Below are 19,796 nucleotides of genomic sequence, written 5' to 3' on the forward strand. Positions count from 1 at the left end.
ATTTGTCCCAACCCGACACACTGACCATTTGTCTGTACCCTACACACTGACCATTTGTCCCAACCCTACACACTGACCATTTGCCCCAACCCTACACACTGACCATTTGTCTGTATCCTACACACTGACCATTTGTCCCAACCCTACACACTGACCATTTGTCTAAACCCTACACACTGACCATTTGTCTGTACCCTACACACTGACCATTTGTCTAAACCCTACACACTGACCATTTGTCTAAACCCTACACACTGACCATTTGTCTAAACCCTACACACTGACCATTTGTCTAAACCCTGCACACTGACCATTTGTCTAAACCCTACACACTGACCATTTGTCTGTACCCTACACACTGACCATTTGTCTGTACCCTACACACTGACCATTTGTCTAAACCCTACACACTGACCATTTGTCTGTACCCTACACACTGACCATTTGTCTAAACCCTACACACTGACCATTTGTCTCAACCCTACACACTGACCATTTGTCTGTACCCTACATACTGACCATTTGTCTAAACCCTACACACTGACCATTTGTCTAAACCCTACACACTGACCATTTGTCTCAACCCTACACACTGACCATTTGTCTGTACCCTACACACTGACCATTTGTCTAAACCCTACACACTGACCATTTGTCTAAACCCTACACACTGACCATTTGTCTAAACCCTACACACTGACCATTTGTCTAAACCCTACACACTGACCATTTGTCTAAACCCTACACACTGACCATTTGTCTAAACCCTACACACTGACCATTTGTCTGTTCCCTACACACTGACCATTTGCCTCAACCCTACACACTGACCATTTGTCTGTTCCCTACACACTGACCATTTGTCTAAACCCTGCACACTGACCATTTCTTTAAACCCTACACACTGACCATTTGTCTAAACCCTACACACTGACCATTTGTCTGTACCCTACACACTGACCATTTGTCTGTACCCTACACACTGACCATTTGTCTAAACCTTACACACTGACCATTTGTCTAAACCCTACACACTGACCATTTGTCTGTACCCTACACACTGACCATTTGTCTGTACCCTACACACTGACCATTTGTCTAAACCCTACACACTGACCATTTGTCTAAACCCTACACACTGACCATTTGTCCCAACCCTACACACTGACCATTTGCCCCAACCCTACACACTGACCATTTGTCTGTACCCTACACACTGACCATTTGTCTGTACCCTACACACTGACCATTTGTCCCAACCCTAGACACTGACCATTTGTCTGTACCCTACACACTGACCATTTGTCTGTTCCCTACACACTGACCATTTGTCTGTATCCTACACACTGACCATTTGTCTGTACGCTACACACTGACCATTTGTCTGTATCCTACACACTGACCATTTGTCTAAACCCTACACACTGACCATTTGTCTGTACCCTACACACTGACCATTTGTCTAAACCCTACACACTGACCATTTGTCTAAACCCTACACACTGACCATTTGTCTAAACCCTACACACTGACCATTTGTCTAAACCCTACACACTGACCATTTGTCCCAACCCTACACACTGACCATTTGTCTAAACCCTACACACTGACCATTTGTCTAAACCCTACACACTGACCATTTGTCTAAACCCTACACACTGACCATTTGTCCCAACCCTACACACTGACCATTTGTCTAAACCCTACACACTGACCATTTGTCTGTACCCTACACACTGACCATTTGTCTAAACCCTACACACTGACCATTTGTCTAAATCCTACACACTGACCATTTGTCCCAACCCTACACACTGACCATTTGTCTAAACCCTACACACTGACCATTTGTCTAAATCCTACACACTGACCATTTGTCTGTACTCTACACACTGACCATTTGTCTGTACCCTACACACTGACCATTTGTCTAAACCCTACACACTGACCATTTTTCTAAACCCTACACACTGACCATTTGTCTGTACCCTACACACTGACCATTTGTCTGTACCCTACACACTGACCATTTGTCTGTACCCTACACACTGACCATTTGTCTGTACCCTACACACTGACCATTTGTCTGTACGCTACACACTGACCATTTTTCTAGACTCTACACACTGACCATTTGTCTACCAATTGTCCCTCTTCATTGATAATGAATGACATTAACCTAAACCCCACACAGTTAGCTGAGCCACAAACCGTGCAATTTCCAATGTCCTGAGCTCCACACAATTATGCTTGATGTAGGTCCTCCAATCACTGTTGCTCCATACCCTGTTGGATTTATCCTCATTGTTGACTCTGTAATTTCCCTGAACCTAGATACTGACTCTCCAATTGTCTCATGGTAAAACCTTGACATTCACTCTGAGGTGCTTTCCCCATCTCCCACTGCCATGTTTACTTCAGTAAACCACGCGCAATGCTGACTCTCCCTTGCCAACATTTACTTCCTTACCTTCCACAGTTAAAAATGCCTTCTTCGAGTTAAACTGAATGCCTTCCACACTCACCAAACACCAATACCAGCCCATGTCTGTTTGCTGCACGTTTATCAATCTGAGAAAGAGATGGAAACTGAGATTTATCAAAAGAAACTTCGCACAAACAAGTCAGTTTCGTTCAAGTATTGAAGTCACATCACTAATTTAATTCAAACAGATTTGTGATTTTCCTCCTTCACCAGTAACTTCTGTAGAGAGGTGGGTCACACGCTGTGGAACTAAGCCATACAAGGCCAAGAAAGGTCAAGATTCAATCTGCAGGCTGGACCGAGTTGCCTGATCTCAACCAGGGCAGTGGCGGCGAAACTGCAACTGGACCATAAAGCCCCCTGTCCAAGTTGAGGATCCTGGCTTCTGATGGGCCATTCAATTGGAAAGTGCCAACCGGCAGACAGTAGGTGAGGCCTGTGTCAGGTTCACCTGTTTCCCACTCGCTGCCACGGTCATTAAAAAACCCGCATAATGTCTGAGGTCACACATCAAGGGAGGCTGCTTGGGTTTTGCATTTCACAACATCAGTGTTTCCTAAAGTGCATCACAGAGTAACAGAGTACTACTGAAGTGTGGTCACTGCTGTAATGTAGGAAATGTGGCAGGCAGTTTGGGCACAGCAAGATCCCACAAAGAGCAATGCGACTGTTTTTTTAATAAATTTAGAGTGCCCAATTCATTTTTATTCCAATTAGGGGGCAATTTAGTGTGGCCAATCCACCTACCCTGCACATCTTGGGTTGTGGGGGAGAAACCCACGCAAACACAGGGAGAATGTGTAAACTCCACACGGACAGTGACCCAGGGACAGGATCGAACCTGGGACTTCGGCGTACCAGCCTCCCCGGACAGGCATCGGAATGTGGCGACTAGGGGCTTTTCACAGTAACTTCATTGAAGCCTACTCGTGACAATAAGCGATTTTCATTTCATTTCATTTCATGAGGCAGCAGTGCTAACCAGTGCACCACCATGCTGCCCCACAATGTGATTATGACCAGTTAACCATTTTGGTTGAAGGATGTAAATTGGCCAAGACGCTGAGGGATAACTCCTCTACTCTACTTCAAAAGAATACTGTGGGATCTATTACGTCCATCCGTGAGGGCACATGAGGCATCCATGCTGCACTTGGGAATGCCAGCATATATGTCTGTGCCCAGGTCTCTGGAGTGGAAATTGAACCCACGACCTTCTGACCCAGGGAGGAGCGTGGTGCCCACGGAGCCCACTGCTGGCACCACCTCACAATATTGGCGAACCACGGGAACTAGGGGTGCAATTCTCCCAAAGGGAGACAAACAGCCGACGCCGGAGTGAAACCTGGAGCCCCCCCCCCAGTGGGCTAGGAGCGGCGGCGCGTGAATTCCGAGCGCCAGGCCTTGACGCTTGCGTCAAAGCGGCATGCCGGGAATGACGCGGCCGGCGGCGCCTAAGTGACGTCAGCCGCGCATGCGCAGGTTGGCCGGCGCCAACCCGCGCATGCGCCGTTGCCATCATCCCCTCCGTGCCCCGCAAGACATGGCGGCTTGATCTTGGGGGGCGGCGGAGGGAAAAGAGTGCGTCTTTTAGAGACGCCGGCCCGACGATCGGTGGGCACCGATCGCGGGCCAGACACCTCCTGAGGATGCCCGTGGTGCTCGATCCTCCCTCCGCCTCCCACATGCCCCACACACAGCGGTCGCGCGCTGTTCACGCCGGCAGCGACCAGGTGTGGTTGGCACCAGCGTGAACCGGTCGGGTTCGGCAGGACGCCCGGCCCATCCGGCCCGGAGAATCGCCAGTCGCCGTTAGAAACGGCGAGCGCCGATTCTCCGAGCGGCCTGTCGCAAAACACGCCATTTTGTGGGGGTGGGAGAATCGCAGGGGGTGTCAGGGCGGCGTGGCGTGATTTGGCCGGCCCTCCCGCGATTCTCCCACCTGGCGTGGGGGGGCGGAGAAACGCGCCCTAGATCCCAGCTCATTGCTTCATTGGGAAACGGGGAAAAAAATAAACTGAACATTCCTCTCCTTAAACACCCACGGATGAACATATTTCCCGACAGATTGGGAACGTGCAGTCAAAGGCCCAGCCATACATTCAGAGCCATACTCTGATGGTGCAGCGCCCATTTTAGTCATTACCTCCGTGGTTTCTGTTGCCCCAGCCAATGCTGAGATAGCAACACAACATTTACCTCAGTAAGCCTCAGTTGGGGAATGGAATGGCCCAGCGGACTGGAGTACTTACAACGATCTCCCAATATCCCAAAACCTTACATGACCCTAGCTACAAGTCAAGAAGTAATCAAAGCTGACTGGTGATCACCACAGTAAACTAAATACCTGCATTTGTACAGCACCTTTCACAACATTTAGACACCCGAAAGTGCTTCAAAGCCAATACAGTCCTATTACTCCTGTGATGTAAGCTCCTTAGACAGCACCTTCCAAACCCACAACCACCAGCATCTGGAAGGAGGAGGGCCCATCCCCCAACGTTGCGATGGACCCACTCCTAACACCGCCCCTAAATCCCTGGGCGTCCCATATCTTCCTGCCCTCTGGACCTCCAGGCCTTACGTTTTCAAAGGCCCCAGGACTTAGTCCCAGGCAGAGCGCTGCAGTAGTGTGCCTGGCCAACAGTTCTCACAGATGGGACTTCCTACCGAGGGTGGACGGAAGTCCCACCCACAGCCAATTAATGCTAAAGTTGGCTGTGAAATGGCAGTGGCAGTTCGAGAGCTGCTGGCTGTGCGTCGGGTGCCAACACTCAGCATGGCAAACGCCGATCGCTCGCCATCCTTCAGCTGCTACTCTATGGAGTGAGACTTGAACCCACTCAGGTGACGGAATTCCTGTTGGGGTTGGCAGGATTACCTGATGCTGCTCAGCAATTCGTCCTCGCTAAGGTGCAGGCTGGTGGACTCTGCATCCTGCAGCCTGTGGCCATCCTTCAGCCAGTGGACAGCGGGCATCCCCGAGAACCCCTTTAATCGACATCCCATCTGAGTATTCAGACCCAGTGAGACTGTAACATTGGTGGGGTCGACCACAAACTCCAGCCCTGCCAAAAAAAAAGGAGATGAATAAGAAATTGCTCATGACACATATGCTACTGAACGTGCACATCAACTGATTTAAGCCAACTACAATGGCTTACCCCCATACCCCTCACGGCTGTCTTCTGTCTTGTGAGAAAAGAGCACATTAGTCTTACACTGAACAAATTGAGCAATATGGCTGACACTTCCTTCAACATGGGAGATTAACAGATGATCTAATTGAGATGAATAGATTCTAGGGGAGATAGAGAAAAACTATTTCCTATTGTGGCAGAGTCTATGGAAGGGGACAAAGCCTTCAAAATATAGACAGCTCATTCAGGAGCGATGCCAGGAAGCACTTCTTCACACAGAGGAGTATGGAAACCTCTCTGTCCCCAAAAAGGCTGCTGAGGCTAGTTGGGTGGCAATGGGGAGGATCAGTTGAAAATCTCAGAAAGAAGGTTGATAGTTGAGTTTGAAGGATACTGAATCACATCAAGCAGATGGATTGGATTGGATTGGATTTGTTTATTGTCACGTGCAGTGGCGGACAGGCCTGATGGCAAGTGGGCCCCTGATGAAGTGGGCCCCCTATATCAAATAAAAATCCAATAAAGAAACAAACACAGACAACTGTTTTAGTAATGAAAAGGAATAAGAAAAAAAAGAGAACAGGACACAAATAAGCAGTGCATGAAAAGGAAAGAAGCAGGGGAGGTAGTGGAAGGATTTGGAATAGGGGGGCCCGGGTCGGGCATAATTAAGGAAATTCCATGTTTTCAGCAAGAGTGTGTGAATTTAAAGATAAAGTTACAATTCGTGATTTGAGATGGTCGGCAACTTCAAAGGATATCAAGCAGTAGTCTTGGTTCAGCCGATACATCGGTCCGGGGCCCGGAGAGCCAAGAAGGGGCCCGTGAATCTCTGAAGGGCCCTTAAAAATTATAATTAATTAGATAAATAAATCTCCAACTTCTTTCCTGAGATTTGTATTCTAACTTAATAAAATATAATTGTTTTTAAAAAGAGCAATACCAAATAAAAATGCAATAAAGAAACAAACAAATAATCACTCAGTGTATGAAGGAATGAAGCAGTGTTAACCGGGTGTGTAAAGGAGTGGGGGGGGGGGTGCTGGTTCACCCGGGTCGGACATAGTTGGAAATCCACGTTTTCAGCAAGAGTGTGTGAATTTAAAGATAAAGTTACAGTTCGTGATTTGAGATGGTCGGCAACTTGAAAGGATATCAAGCAGTACATAGGGTCGTGAGGTCACCGAAAAGGAGAAGCGGTACCTTTGACCGTGGATCATGAGGTCAAAGATATTGAAGTGATAAGCCATGATCGGTAAACTCAAAGGGTTGCGACTTGTAACACTACACTGGTATCAAACTGGATATGTTAACTTTGGTCGTGGGACCATTCTTAATGTCTTACTATAGTCGGACCAAACTTCTAAGTTTCAACAGTTGTCTCAGTTGCTTGCTGGTGTGAACACTGGACAGTGGATTGTCTCCTCTTCTGAAGCTGCATAGGCCACAGTAGTATTGACTAATGAACATAGCCTATTGAAGTGTAAGTAAGTTATTTTATATTTTTTATCAAGTAGGGGTTTATCTGGCATTCCTTCAAGTTATTCTTGCAATCATCAATATTCATTTTTCCCAATGTGGGCTATTTTTAATTAAGTTTTTATTTCAGGAATATTACCCCTACCAGCATGGAAAAGAAAAAGCATAAATCTGGGTTACTAAAACGCAAAGAACAAAAAGAAGCAGAAAGGAAGGAATCAGCCAAGTGATGCAGGCCTATTACAGAGTTTACAATACCACAAGTACAATCCACATCAATATCCAGTTCTGCAACAAATAATCAAGAAGCAAGAAACAATGCTCATGGCGATGATGCAATGACATGCGAGTTACAAGAACAGAGAAGAGCTACTTTGAATGTAGAGACAAATACAAGTGCATCCATTACTAATCAACCCAGGCCCAATATTTATTCTGGCTTCCTTGTTCCGGTGGTTGCAACATCTGAACACAAAGCTTCAACTAGTGACAGGGAATCAGATATTCCTTCAAGCATAAATGACTTGGTTTCTGAAGCACATCCTGTAAATGAACCTACGCAAGAAAATGAAAGATCAATTACTGGAATCTTCCAATATCCATCACGAGCAAAGCTAAAACAGTTTTTTGCTGAACATCCACTTCAGCCATTTGATGATCTGCCATTTGATGCTCGTTTGTATGAGAGGAAAATTATGAATGACTCAGTCCCAAGAAAATGGCTAACATATAACAAAGAAAATAGATGCTTATATTGTTCATACTGCTTAGCCTTTGAGTTTCCCAACACTTGTAATCCATCACCCTTTGTACGTGGCTTTAGTGACGACAGGCGTATTAGCCAGAGCTTGACTTTACATGAATCGACAACAACACATGTCAGAAATGCTCAGCAATATATCAGTGTGGTTAATGACGGCACCTTAGATAAATTTTTTGCAGCATCACTAATTAAAAGGAAAGAAGTATTGAAGCAGAGAAGTATTGTCATGAGGATTTCAGACATCATAAAGATGTTAGGCAAGCAAGCACTTCCTTTTCGAGGTCACAGAAATGAATCGGCCTACACTCTAGATAATGAGGTTCTGAATCATGGCAATTTTTTAGCTACAGTGCAGTTGATGGCAAAATATGACCCCATTATGGCAGCTCATGTTTCTGCAGTGCAAAACAAGTCTAAACAAAGAATCAAACGATTAGAGCAACAAGGAAAGGCTCAAAGTAAAGGCCGTGGTAGACTTGTTACATACCTGAGTAAAACAACTATAAACATGTTAATCAAAATTATGAAGAATATGATACAAGAAAGAATTAGTCATGAAGTTTCTCAAGCAAAATATTATTCTATTTAGGTTGATTCAACACAAGATAATTCATCCATCGATCAGTTTAGCATTATTATTCGGTGTGTGCTTGAAGGTATTATCTGTGAGCGACTACTTTCAGTTGTGCCAAGTAATGATTGTACAAGACAGGGACTTTTTGATCTATTGATTGAAACATTACAGCATCTTAAAATTGACCCCCCAAAATGTTTATCTGATAGCACAGATGGTGCTGCAAGCTACCATGGCCAGTATAATGGTTTACAAAGTAAAATTGCTGATGTGGCTGATCAACATGTTCATATATGGTGCTATGCCCATGTCTTAAATTTGGTGATAACTGAAACAACAAAATGTTGTGTGCCTGCAGTTTCTTTTTTCAATTTGCTCCAGAATATAGCAACTTTTGTGAAAGCATCATACAAGAGAATGGTTGTGTGGATAGAAGTTGTTGGAAAACATCTAGGACAAGAAAAAAATGAAACGATTAAAGCTAATTGGTGAGACCAGATGGTCAGGAAAATCCAATGCAGCAACAACTATATTTGGACGTTTTGATGATGCCGCTGCCAGTACTTTCGTAAATCTATTGACATGCTTATCAATGATACAAGATTCAGAAAAGTTTGATGCAAAAACAAAACATGAAGCAAATGTTTTACTTCAATGTCTTCTAAAGTTTGAAACCATATTGACAGCATTTACTTACTTGTATATATTTGAAACTACAACCCCGTTATCAAGTTATCTACAGACAAGTGGTTTAGATATGTTTACTGCATGGAGTTTGGTAAATTCAGCTACAACAAAGTTGAAGGAACAGACAAGAATATTTGATAACATTCACAGCAAGGCTTTGGAATTTATAAATAAATGTAATGACAGGATTTCACAGATGAATATGGATGAAAGTCAAACATTGGAAATTGATGCGTTGGAAACAGCATTGCCAGTTAAGAGGCAGAGGAAGAAGAAAAGAATGGCAGATGAGCTTATTGATGATGAAAGAAATTCCTCAGATTCTCTAGCTGATTTTCGAGTAAATGTGTTTAACCTAATAATGGATCGCATTGTCCAGTCACTAGAATCACGCTTTGTACAACACAAACAGTTGTATAAAGATTTGTCCTGCTTGGACCCAGCAAAGTTTAAAACTATTGCAGAGAAGGGCCTTGAAGATCAAGCATTGGAAGGTATTATTAAGCTGTTTCCACAAATCAGCAAAGATCAAGTAATATTGGAATTGTTTTCTTTTGCTTCAAACTTTGATGTATTAAAGCTATTGCTTAATGATGGTGAGAATATGGATTCCAGTTGCAACAATTGTAAAATTTGCAGCACTTGCCCATCGTGAGTACTAGAAATTCTGGCATCCAACAGACTTCATGACAAGGCATATGATAACCTTTATGAACTTTATAAAGTCATCTGCACACTATCAGTTACTCAAGTCCAATGTGAGAGGACATTTTCAAAGCTAAAGATCATAAAGACAAGGTTAAGAAATTCACTGTCTGAGGAGAATTTGGATCATACATGTTGCTATCCATTGAAAAGGAATTGTTAGATGAATTGGATGCAGAAGCAATTATTGGCAGATTCGCACAATCATCTAGCGAACACAAACGATTGCTCTTAATATAGTGGACTGCATGCAATGCTCTATTGTGCTTTTGAACTATCTGTTAATGTGTAAATTGTGCAGTAAACTATTAAAAAATATCAACCAATTACTTAAAATAAATTTAAAAATTCAATTATAACATACTGTATTTACATTTGGTATCTACTGCCAGTAATATGTACAGTACATGTACACTGTAATTACTAAGAAATACACATTTTTTCCACAAAAATTTTAATTGTACCCTTTTTTCCATATGTAATTTTTGAAAATTTTATTTATTCATTATGATTAAATGATAGCATTGTAGTTGTGGGTGGGCCCCCTTTGTCTCCTGGCAACCAATATTTTTAGACCCAGTCCGCCACTGGTCACGTGTACCAAGGTACAGTGAAAATTATTTTTCTGCGAGCTACTCAACAGATCATTAAGTGCATGGGAAGAAAAGGGAATGAAAACAAATACATAATAGGGCAACACAAGGAATACAATGTAACTACATAAGCACCGGCATCGGATGAAGTATACAGGGGTGCAGTGTTAATGAGGTCAGTCCATAAGAGAGTTATTTAGGAGTCTGGTAACAGCGGGGAAGAAGCTGTTTTTGAGTCTGTTCATGCTTGTTCTCAGACTTCTATATCTCCTGCCCGATGGAAGAAGTTGGAAGAGTGAGTAAGCCGGGTGGGAGGTGTCTTTGATTATGCTGCCCGCTTTCCCCAGGCAGTGGGAGATGTAGATAGATTCAATGGATGGGAGGCATCCATTCAATGTGATGGACTGGGCTGTGTTCACGACTCACTGAAGGTTCTTGCGGTCCTGGGCCGAGTAGTTGCCATACCAGGCTGTGATGCAGCTCGATAGGATGCTTTCTCTGGTGCATCTGTAAACGTTAGTAAGAGTTCATGTGGACATGCCCAATTTCCCTAGTTTCCTGAGGAAGTATAGGCGCTGTTGTGCTTTCTTGGTGATAGCGTCGACGTGGGTGGACCAGGACAGATTTTTTGAGATGTGCACCCCTAGGTATTTGAAACTACTAACCATCTCCACCTCATCCCCTTTGATGCTGACAGCGGTGTGTACAGTATTTTGCTTTCTGATGTTAATGACCAGCTCTTTAGTTTTGCTGGCACTGAGGGAGAGATTGTTGTCGCTGCACCACTCCACTAGGTTCTCTATGTCCCTCCTGTATTCTGACTCGTCATTATGCGAGATCCAGCCCACTATGGTTGTATCATCAGCAAACTTGTAGATAGAGTTGGAACCAAATTTGCCATGCAGTCGTGTGTGTACAGGGAGTAGAGTAGGGGGCTAAGTACGCAGCCTTGCGGGGCCCCGGTATTGACGACTATCATGGAGGAGGTGTTGTTTATTCTTACTGAATGTGATCTGTGGGTCAGAAAGTCGGAGATCCAGTTGCAGAGTGAGGAGCCAAATCCTAAATTTTGGAGCATTGATGAGTTTGGCTGGGATTATGGTGTTGAAGGCGGAGCTGTAGTCAAATGAATAGGAGTCTGATGTAACAATCTGTGTTGTCGAGATGCTCTAGGGATGAGTGTAGGGCCAGGGAAATGGCATCTGTGTCCGGTTGTGACGGTATGCGAATTGAAGTGGATCAAGGCGTTCTGGGAATATGGAGGTGATGCGCTTCATGACCAACCTCTCGAAGCACTTCATTACGACTGAAGTCAGGGCCACCGGACGGTAGTCATTGAGGCACGTTGCCTGGTTCTTATTTGGTACCGGTATAATGGTGGTCTTCTTGAAGCAGGTGGGGACCTCAGAGCGGAGTAGAGACAGGTTAAAGATGTCCGCGAACACCTCTGCCAGCTGGTCCACGCAGGCTCTGAGTGCACGACCAGGGATCCCGTCCGGGCCCGTCGCCTTCCAAGGGTTCACTTTCAGGAAGGCCGATCTGACTTCGGAAGCTGTGATGGTGGGTATGGGTGAGTTATGGGCTGCTGGGGCACGCGACAGAGGATTGTTGGTTACCTGCTCGAACCGAGCATAGAATGCATTAAGTTCATCGGGGAGGGGTGCGCTGCTGCTGGAGATACTGCTCGACTTCGCTTTGTAGCCCGTTATGTTGTTTAGTCCTTGCCACAACCGCCGAGACTGTCTGTGACTCTAGCTCGGTTTGGTATTCTCTCTTGGCATCTCGGATGGCTTTGCGGAGGTCGGACTTGGATTTCTTGTATAGGTCAGGGTCGTCTGACTTCAATGCCTCAGATCTGTCCTTCAGTAGGGAGTCCATCTCGCGATTGAGCCATGGTTTCCAGTTGGGGAACGTACGTACTGCTTTCTTTGGCACACAGTCGTCCACACATTTGCTGATGAAGTCTGACGGTGGTGGCATACTCATTTAAAGTGGTCGCTGAGTTCTTAAATATGGACCAGCCCACGTCTCAGAGCAGTCATGCAAGAGCTCTTCTGTTTCCTCGGACCAGCACTGCACAACCTTCTTAGCTGGATTCTCCTGCTTGAGTTTCTGCTAGTATGCCGGGAGAAGGAGCACAGTCTTATGGTCTGATTTCCCAAAGTGTGGTCAGGGGATGGATCGGTAGGCGCCCTTGATTTTTGAGTAGTAGTGGTCAAGAGTATTGTTGCCCCTAGTGGTACAGGAGATGTGCTGGTGTAATTTTGGCAGTACACTCTTGAGGTTGGCCTTGTTGAGGTCTCCAGCCATGATGAACAAGGCCTCTGGGTGTTCTGTTTTGTAGTTGTTTATAACTGTGTACAGTTCGTCCAGCGCCTTCTTCACTTCTGCCTGGGGTGGGATGTAGACTGCTGTGATAATGGCTGAAGTGAACTCACGTGGAAGATAGTATGGACGGCATTTCACGGTCAGGTATTCCAGGTCCAGGGAGCAGGAGGTCGCCAGGGTCGCCACATCCAAGCACCATGAGGAGTTGATGAGGAGGCAAACCCCTCCATCCTTCGCTTTACCTGATGGCGCGGTGTGGTCCGCCCGGCGAATTGAGAAGCCTTCAAGTTGTACGGCACAGATGGAGTTAAGATAAAGCTTAAGATAAGATTAAGATGTGGGCGGCACACTGGCATAGTGGTTAGCACTACTGCCTCATAGCACCATGGACCTGGGTTTGATTCCGACCTTAGGTAACTGTCTGCGTGGGTTTCCTCTGGGAGCTCCGGTTTCCTCCCACAGTCCAAAGATGTGCTGATAGGTGAATTGGCCATGATAAATTGTCCCTTAATGTGAGGTTTCAGGGCAGGGTATTGGGCCTAGGTAGGGTGATCTTTCAAAGTGTTGGTGCGGACTCGATGGGCCAAATGGCCTCTTTCTGCACTGTAGGGATTCTACGGAAGATCAGGCATGATCAAGTCCAATGATAGAAAAGGCTTGAGGGATTGAACAGCCCACTACTAATCCTATATTCCTATGTTCCAAAGGCCAGATTTAATCCCCATACTGAGTTAGCTTATCTCAGACCACAGGCCCACTTGGTGCTCTTAATTGGCCTCAGCATCCCTGGGCTGTGTCAGATTCGGGAGAGCATGGCAGTGGGGGGCAAGTGGAGTTGGCCTGGATTCTCCTTCCTGACTCTTACCTAACAACGCTTTGTAGGGACGTGTTTTATTGCCCCAGACCTTGAAGTTAATTGTCTAGAATAACACATGAAGAATAACCACACGCGATTTATCAACTGATAAAGACAGCATGAATTAAGAGGTTCTCAATTGGATCTCTGGCCTTGTCTTCTTACTAGGCCCTATGGTCCGAATGCTACTTTATGCTCTTTCCTGCTAAGTGTCAGCTCTGGCTCAGTTGTAGCACTCACGTCTCTGGGTCAGGGTGTTGTGGGATTCTTGAACGTTAGCCGCCTGGCACTCCAGTCTCGTGCTGAGGGAAGTGCCGCACTGTTGAAGGTGATAATGAATGGGGTATTAAGCTAAAGTTCTACCTGCCCTCTCAAGTGGACAGATTCAGCGGCTCTAGTCAAAGAGCAGGGGGGTGTTGTCCTTGGTGTCTTGTCCAATATTTATCCCTCTGAAATAGATCGCCGGTCTAACCTGGTCATTAACATATTGCTGTTTGTGGGAACTTGCTGTGCACAAATTGGCTGTGTTCTCAATTGGATGTGTTTCCCACATTGTAACACCTCAAAAAGCACTGCATTCACTATGGGTGGCACAGTGGGTAGCGCTGCTGTCTCACAGCACAAGGGATCTAAGTTCAATTCCAACCTTGGGTCACTGTCTGTATAGACTTTGTACATTTTCCCTGTGTCTGTATGGGTTTGCTCCGGTTTCCTCCCACAGTCCATCGATGTGCAGGCTAGGTGGGGTTGGTTGGGTGCTCTTTCAGAGTGGGTGCAGACTCGATGGAACAAATGGCCTCCCTCTACACTGTAGGGATTCTACGTTATTTTGGGATGCTCAGAGTTGTGTAAGGGACATTGTAGAAATCCATGGACAGGATTTTAGCTCAGTGTTTTCCAGTGGCAGGGGGAGCTTGCGGGTCTCCAGCGGGATCTTCGGGTCCAGTCGATGTGTGCGGTGTTTTGCATGGCTCACTCATGCCTGGAAGGGGAATACAGGCAGAAACCCTCAACTCATTCAAAAGGTGTCCGGGTGTGTACCTCATGTGCCGTAACCTGCAGGACCAAAATCTGGTAAGTGGGATTAGACTGGCTGGCTCTTTATTTAGCCAGCGCAGATACGATGGGCCGAGTGGCCTCTTTCGTCAACATAAACTTTCTGTGATTCTGTAACTCGCTGTAGGGGGTTCCATCGATGGGGCCGGAAGAAACCACTCGTGGCAACTCCGAAAATCCCGCCCCACATCATTCCTTACTTCGAAAACCTCCCTGTGGAGGAGTGACAATCACAAAGCAAACTCAGCAAATGTGGCATTCAGGGAAAGCCTTGGGTACAGTTAAGAGGTTTGCGGAGTTTGGGGGAAGGGCACTAGGATGAAGCATCAGAGAGAATGTCAAGGTTTGCAGCAACTGGAAACAACAAATAGCAGTAGAATAAAGAGTAGGTCACAATTAGGGAGGAATCAGTGGGGAGGAAATGTGAGGCAGTCGAAGATGGGTTTAGAGTGCATGTTTGTAAATGCAGGTTAACTTGGCCGGGATCTTCTGTCCTGCCCACTGCCGGGATCTTCCAGTCCTACCCACTGCCGGGATCTTCCAGTCCTACCCACTGCCGGGATCTTCCAGTCCTGCCCACTGCCGGGATCTTCCAGTCCTGCCCACTGCCGGGATCTTCCAGTCCTGCCGACTGCCGGGATCTTCCAGTCCTGCCCACTGCCGGGATCTTCCAGTCCTGCCCACTGCCGGGATCTTCCAGTCCTGCCCACTGCCGGGATCTTCCAGTCCTGCCCACTGCTGGGATCTTCCAGTCCTACCCACTGCCGGGATCTTCTGTCCTGCCCACTGCCGGGATCTTCCAGTCCTGCCCACTGCCGGGATCTTCCAGTCCTACCCACTGCCAGGATCTTCCAGTCCTGCCCACTGCCGGGATCTTCCAGTCCTACCCACTGCCGGGATCTTCCAGTCCTACCCACTGCCGGGATCTTCCAGTCCTGCCCACTGCCGGGATCTTCCAGTCCTGCCCACTGCCGGGATCTTCCAATCCTCCCCACTGCCGGGATCTTCCAGTCCTGCCCACTGCCGGGATCTTCCAGTCCTGCCCACTGCCGGGATCTTCCAGTCCTACCCACTGCCGGGATCTTCCAGTCCTACCCACTGCCGGGATCTTCCAGTCCTGCCCACTGCCGGGATCTTCCAGTCCTGCCCACTGCCGGGATCTTCCAGTCCTACCCACTGCCAGGATCTTCCAGTCCTGCCCACTGCCGGGATCTTCCAGTCCTGCCCACTGCCGGGATCTTCCAGTCCTGCCCACTGCCGGGATCTTCCAGTCCTGCCCACTGCCGGGATCTTCCAGTCCTGCCCACTGCCGGGATCTTCCAGTCCTACCCACTGCCGGGATCTTCTGTCCTGCCCATTGCCGGGATCTTCCAGTCCTGCCCACTGCCGGGATCTTCCAGTCCTACCCACTGCCGGGATCTTCCAGTCCTGCCCACTGCCGGGATCTTCCAGTCCTGCCCACTGCCGGGATCTTCCAGTCCTGCCCACTGCCGGGATCTTCCAATCCTACCCACTGCCGGGATCTTCCAGTCCTGCCCGCTGCCGGGATCTTCCAGTCCTGCCCACTGCCGGGATCTTCCAGTCCTACCCACTGCCGGGATCTTCCAGTCCTACCCACTGCCGGGATCTTCCAGTCCTGCCCACTGCCGGGATCTTCCAGTCCTGCCCACTGCCGGGATCTTCCAGTCCTACCCACTGCCGGGATCTTCCAGTCCTGCCCACTGCCGGGATCTTCCAGTCCTGCCCACTGCCGGGATCTTCCAGTCCTACCCACTGCCGGGATCTTCCAGTCCTGCCCACTGCCGGGATCTTCCAGTCCTGCCCACTGCCGGGATCTTCCAGTCCTGCCCACTGCCGGGATCTTCCAGTCCTGCCCACTGCCGGGATCTTCCAGTCCTGCCCACTGCCGGGGTATAAGAACCCGTGTCTCCCAGCAGCCAGGTCATTTCTCTACTCCTACTGCTGGGCACACTTCTTGTGGATTAAAGCCTTTGATTCGGACTACTCCTTCGTTTCCGTGTCCATTTATTGCGCATCACAGGCATTTTTTAAATACAGTTTTGTTAGGTTTTCATCAGAGGACACCTCCAGTTAGAACCACCCTCTCTTTGCCTTACCTGCCACCACAGGGTGCAGTTCCTTCTCTGTGGTGGGCCTCCGAATTGCCTGACAAATACACCCTCTGCCCACTGACAGGCCAATGAAGGGAAACCACTGGCAGCCAGAGTGACTGCTCCAGACACAACACGGGATTCCGGGGTTAGGGCCCTGACATCAGGGTCCCCACTCCAAAACCCAAACCCCTGCCGACTGTCACAGTGCAAGAAAGGAATGATGTTCTTGAAAGCTCAAAGACAAATTGGGTTCAAATTTTGGAACAATAGAGATGATACACTGCTGAGTGAGAAGGAGATAGAGTATAAAGTCTATTTTAATAGCTCACACCAATTGAAAAATAACTTTAAGCCCAATGCCACTTCTGGCAAATTGTTGAATAATTGTTTTTAGAACATAGAACATAGAACAGTACAGCACAGGCCCTTCGGCCCTCAATGTTGTGCCGAGCGATGATCACCCTACTCAAACCCACGTATCCACCCTATACCCGTAACCCAACAACCCCCCCCCTTAACCTTACTTTTATTAGGACACTACGGGCAATTTAGCATGGCCAATCCACCTAACCCGCACATCTTTGGACTGTGGGAGGAAACCGGAGCACCCGGAGGAAACCCACGCACACAGGGGGAGGACGTGCAGACTCCACACAGACAGTGACCCAGCCGGGAATCGAACCTGGGACCCTGGAGCTGTGAAGCATTTATGCTAACCACCATGCTACCCTGCTGACTGACCAGTTGTTACACATTGGCTGATTCTCTGTTACTGAGGGAAAGTAAAGTCAAACTTACAGACACAAACTTCCAATATGCCTAAACTGGGAAAGTGGGTGCCAGTGGATTGGAGGGCTGCAAATATTACAATCCTGCTCAGAAAGGGATAAACTCGGCAATTACAGGCCTGATGGCCTAGTGTTGCTGGTGGTGGGGAAGCTCTCAGAGGTACTAATCTGGGATAAAGTTAACTGCCACTTGGAAAAACATGGGTTAATAAAGGAAACCTTGCTTGGATTTGTTACAAATTGTGTTTGACTAACTTGATTAATTTATTTGATGGAGTGGATGTGAGTGTAGTTGATGCTGTGTATGTGAATTTTCAAAAATGGTTTGATAAAATACCGCATTGTGAACCTGTTAGCAAAATTGAAGTGGGGAGGATTGAAGGGGCAGGATCAGTGTGGATACAAAATTGGCAACAGAAAGCAGAGAGTGGACTTCCGGTTGCGGCTATGACCAGCTAAGTCGCACGTTTGGCTGCTCCTGCGAGGAAGGTGTTTTCGGGCCGATTGGAGGGCCCCTAACGGCGCTGGAACGACGATTCCCGGTGGGGGAAGGTCCCCAGAGGAGAACCCTGCGAAATTTATGGTCATCACCCGAAGTGGGGCAGGAAAAAAAAGCGGCAGCAGCGCCCCGAAAAAAGCGGGGGAAGAAATCCAAAATGGCGGCCGGCGGCGCACCCGAGGACTGGAGGAAATGGGCGGAGGAGCAGCAGGCCGTTCTCCTGCGCTTCTTCACGGAGCTGAAAGTGGAGCTGCTGGAGTCGATGAACGCGACGACCACCAGGCTGATGGGAGCCCAGGCGACCCAAGAGGCGTCAATTCGGGAGCTGCAGCAGGAGATGGCTGTGAGGGAGGAGGAGGCCACGGTCCTCGTGGGAAAGGTGGAGGTGCACGAGGCACTCCACCTGAAATGGCAAAACCAACTGGAGGAGATGGATACCCGCATGAGGCGGAAAAACCTGAGGATCCTGGGCCTGGCAGAAGGGCTGGAGGAGTCGGACCTCCCGAGGTATGTGGCAGAAATGCTGGGCTCACTGATGGGGGCAGGGGCCGTCCCTCCGCCCCTGGAACTGGAGGAGGCCTACAGAGTAATGGCCAGGAAGCCAAGAGCAAACGAACCCCCGAGGGCGGTGCTGGTTCGGTTCCAGCGATTCAGTGACCGAGAGAGGGTGCTGAGGTGGGCCAAGAGAGAGAGGAGCAGCAAATGGGAGAACTCGACGGTGAGGATCTACCAGGACTGGAGTGCGGAGGTGGCAAAGCGGCGGGCCCGGTTCAACCGGACGAAGGCGGTGCTGCATGCCAAGAGAATTAGATTCGGGATGCTGCAGCCAGCGCGCTTGTGGGTGACCTATAAGGACCAGTCCCCGGAGGAGGCGTGGGCCTTTGTCCAGGAAGAAAAGCTGGACTCGAACTAGAACCAGGGGATACTTGGCGGTCGTTGCCGCTCTGGTACTTTAAGCTGGACACGTGGCTTTCTTTTGGTTGGATTTTCACTTGGCTGTATTTTTGGACCCTTTTTTTTTTCTCTCTACCAGGGGTTTTTTTTTTCTTTTTTCTGTTATTTATAATGCTATGTTGGGGGGGCGGGGTGGGGGGGGAGTGCCGGGGGTATGTGTTTCTTGTGGGGTTTTTCTTTGTATCGGGGTGGGATCGGGGACGGGGGTGGAACTGAAGATGGAGGGGTGGGGAGTGGCAGGGCGAAAGCGCGGGCTTTCCTCTGGTTTCCCGCGCGCGGGGCAGAGGAGGGAGGAGGGTGGGAGGAAGGGGCGGGGTCAGCAATGGCTCCCTTTCCCGCGCTGGAGCGGAGTCGAGGAGGGGTGGTAAGGGGGGGGATGTCCCCCATGCCGGGAGGAGTCGGATTGTGGCAGGGGCAGCCGGGTCAGCGTAAACCAGCTGACTTACGGAAGTACTATGGAGGGTGCATCGCGGCTAGGAAGGGTCCTAGCCTGGGGGGGGAGGGGGGTGGGGGGGGGGAAGGGGGGGGGGAAGGGGGGGGCTACCGGGTTGCTGCTGAAAAGGCCAGGGAGGAGGAGTTGAGGACCGGAGGGGTGGGGGGAGGGCGCCATCGCCATGGGGAGCGGGTCAGAAGGGGAGGGCTGACTCGGGGCGAGCAGGTGACAGGATATGGCTAGTCGGCAGGGGAGAGGGGCGGGCTGCCCTTCGACCCGGCTGATCACTTGGAATGTGAGGGGGCTGAATGGGCCGGTCAAGAGAACGAGAGTAATCTCGCA

The 19,796-nt window shown here is 48.4% G+C and overlaps 1 protein-coding gene across 2 annotated transcripts in view; it reads right to left on the bottom strand.

Annotated features, from left to right (window-relative positions):
• The window catches only part of tyro3 (TYRO3 protein tyrosine kinase), a 192,362-nt gene that overhangs the window by 122,493 nt on the left and 50,073 nt on the right, over nt 1-19,796 (bottom strand). For both annotated transcript variants that reach the window (XM_038783864.1, XM_038783873.1), the window contains exons 2-3: nt 5,367-5,553; nt 2,471-2,571 (exon numbers count right to left, since the gene is read on the bottom strand). In XM_038783864.1, coding sequence (XP_038639792.1) covers nt 2,471-2,571; nt 5,367-5,553 — 288 coding nt within the window. The remainder of the gene's footprint in view (nt 1-2,470; nt 2,572-5,366; nt 5,554-19,796) is intronic.

Source organism: Scyliorhinus canicula, chromosome 2 (genome assembly GCF_902713615.1).
Source record: "Scyliorhinus canicula chromosome 2, sScyCan1.1, whole genome shotgun sequence".
Lineage (NCBI taxonomy): Eukaryota > Metazoa > Chordata > Chondrichthyes > Carcharhiniformes > Scyliorhinidae > Scyliorhinus > Scyliorhinus canicula.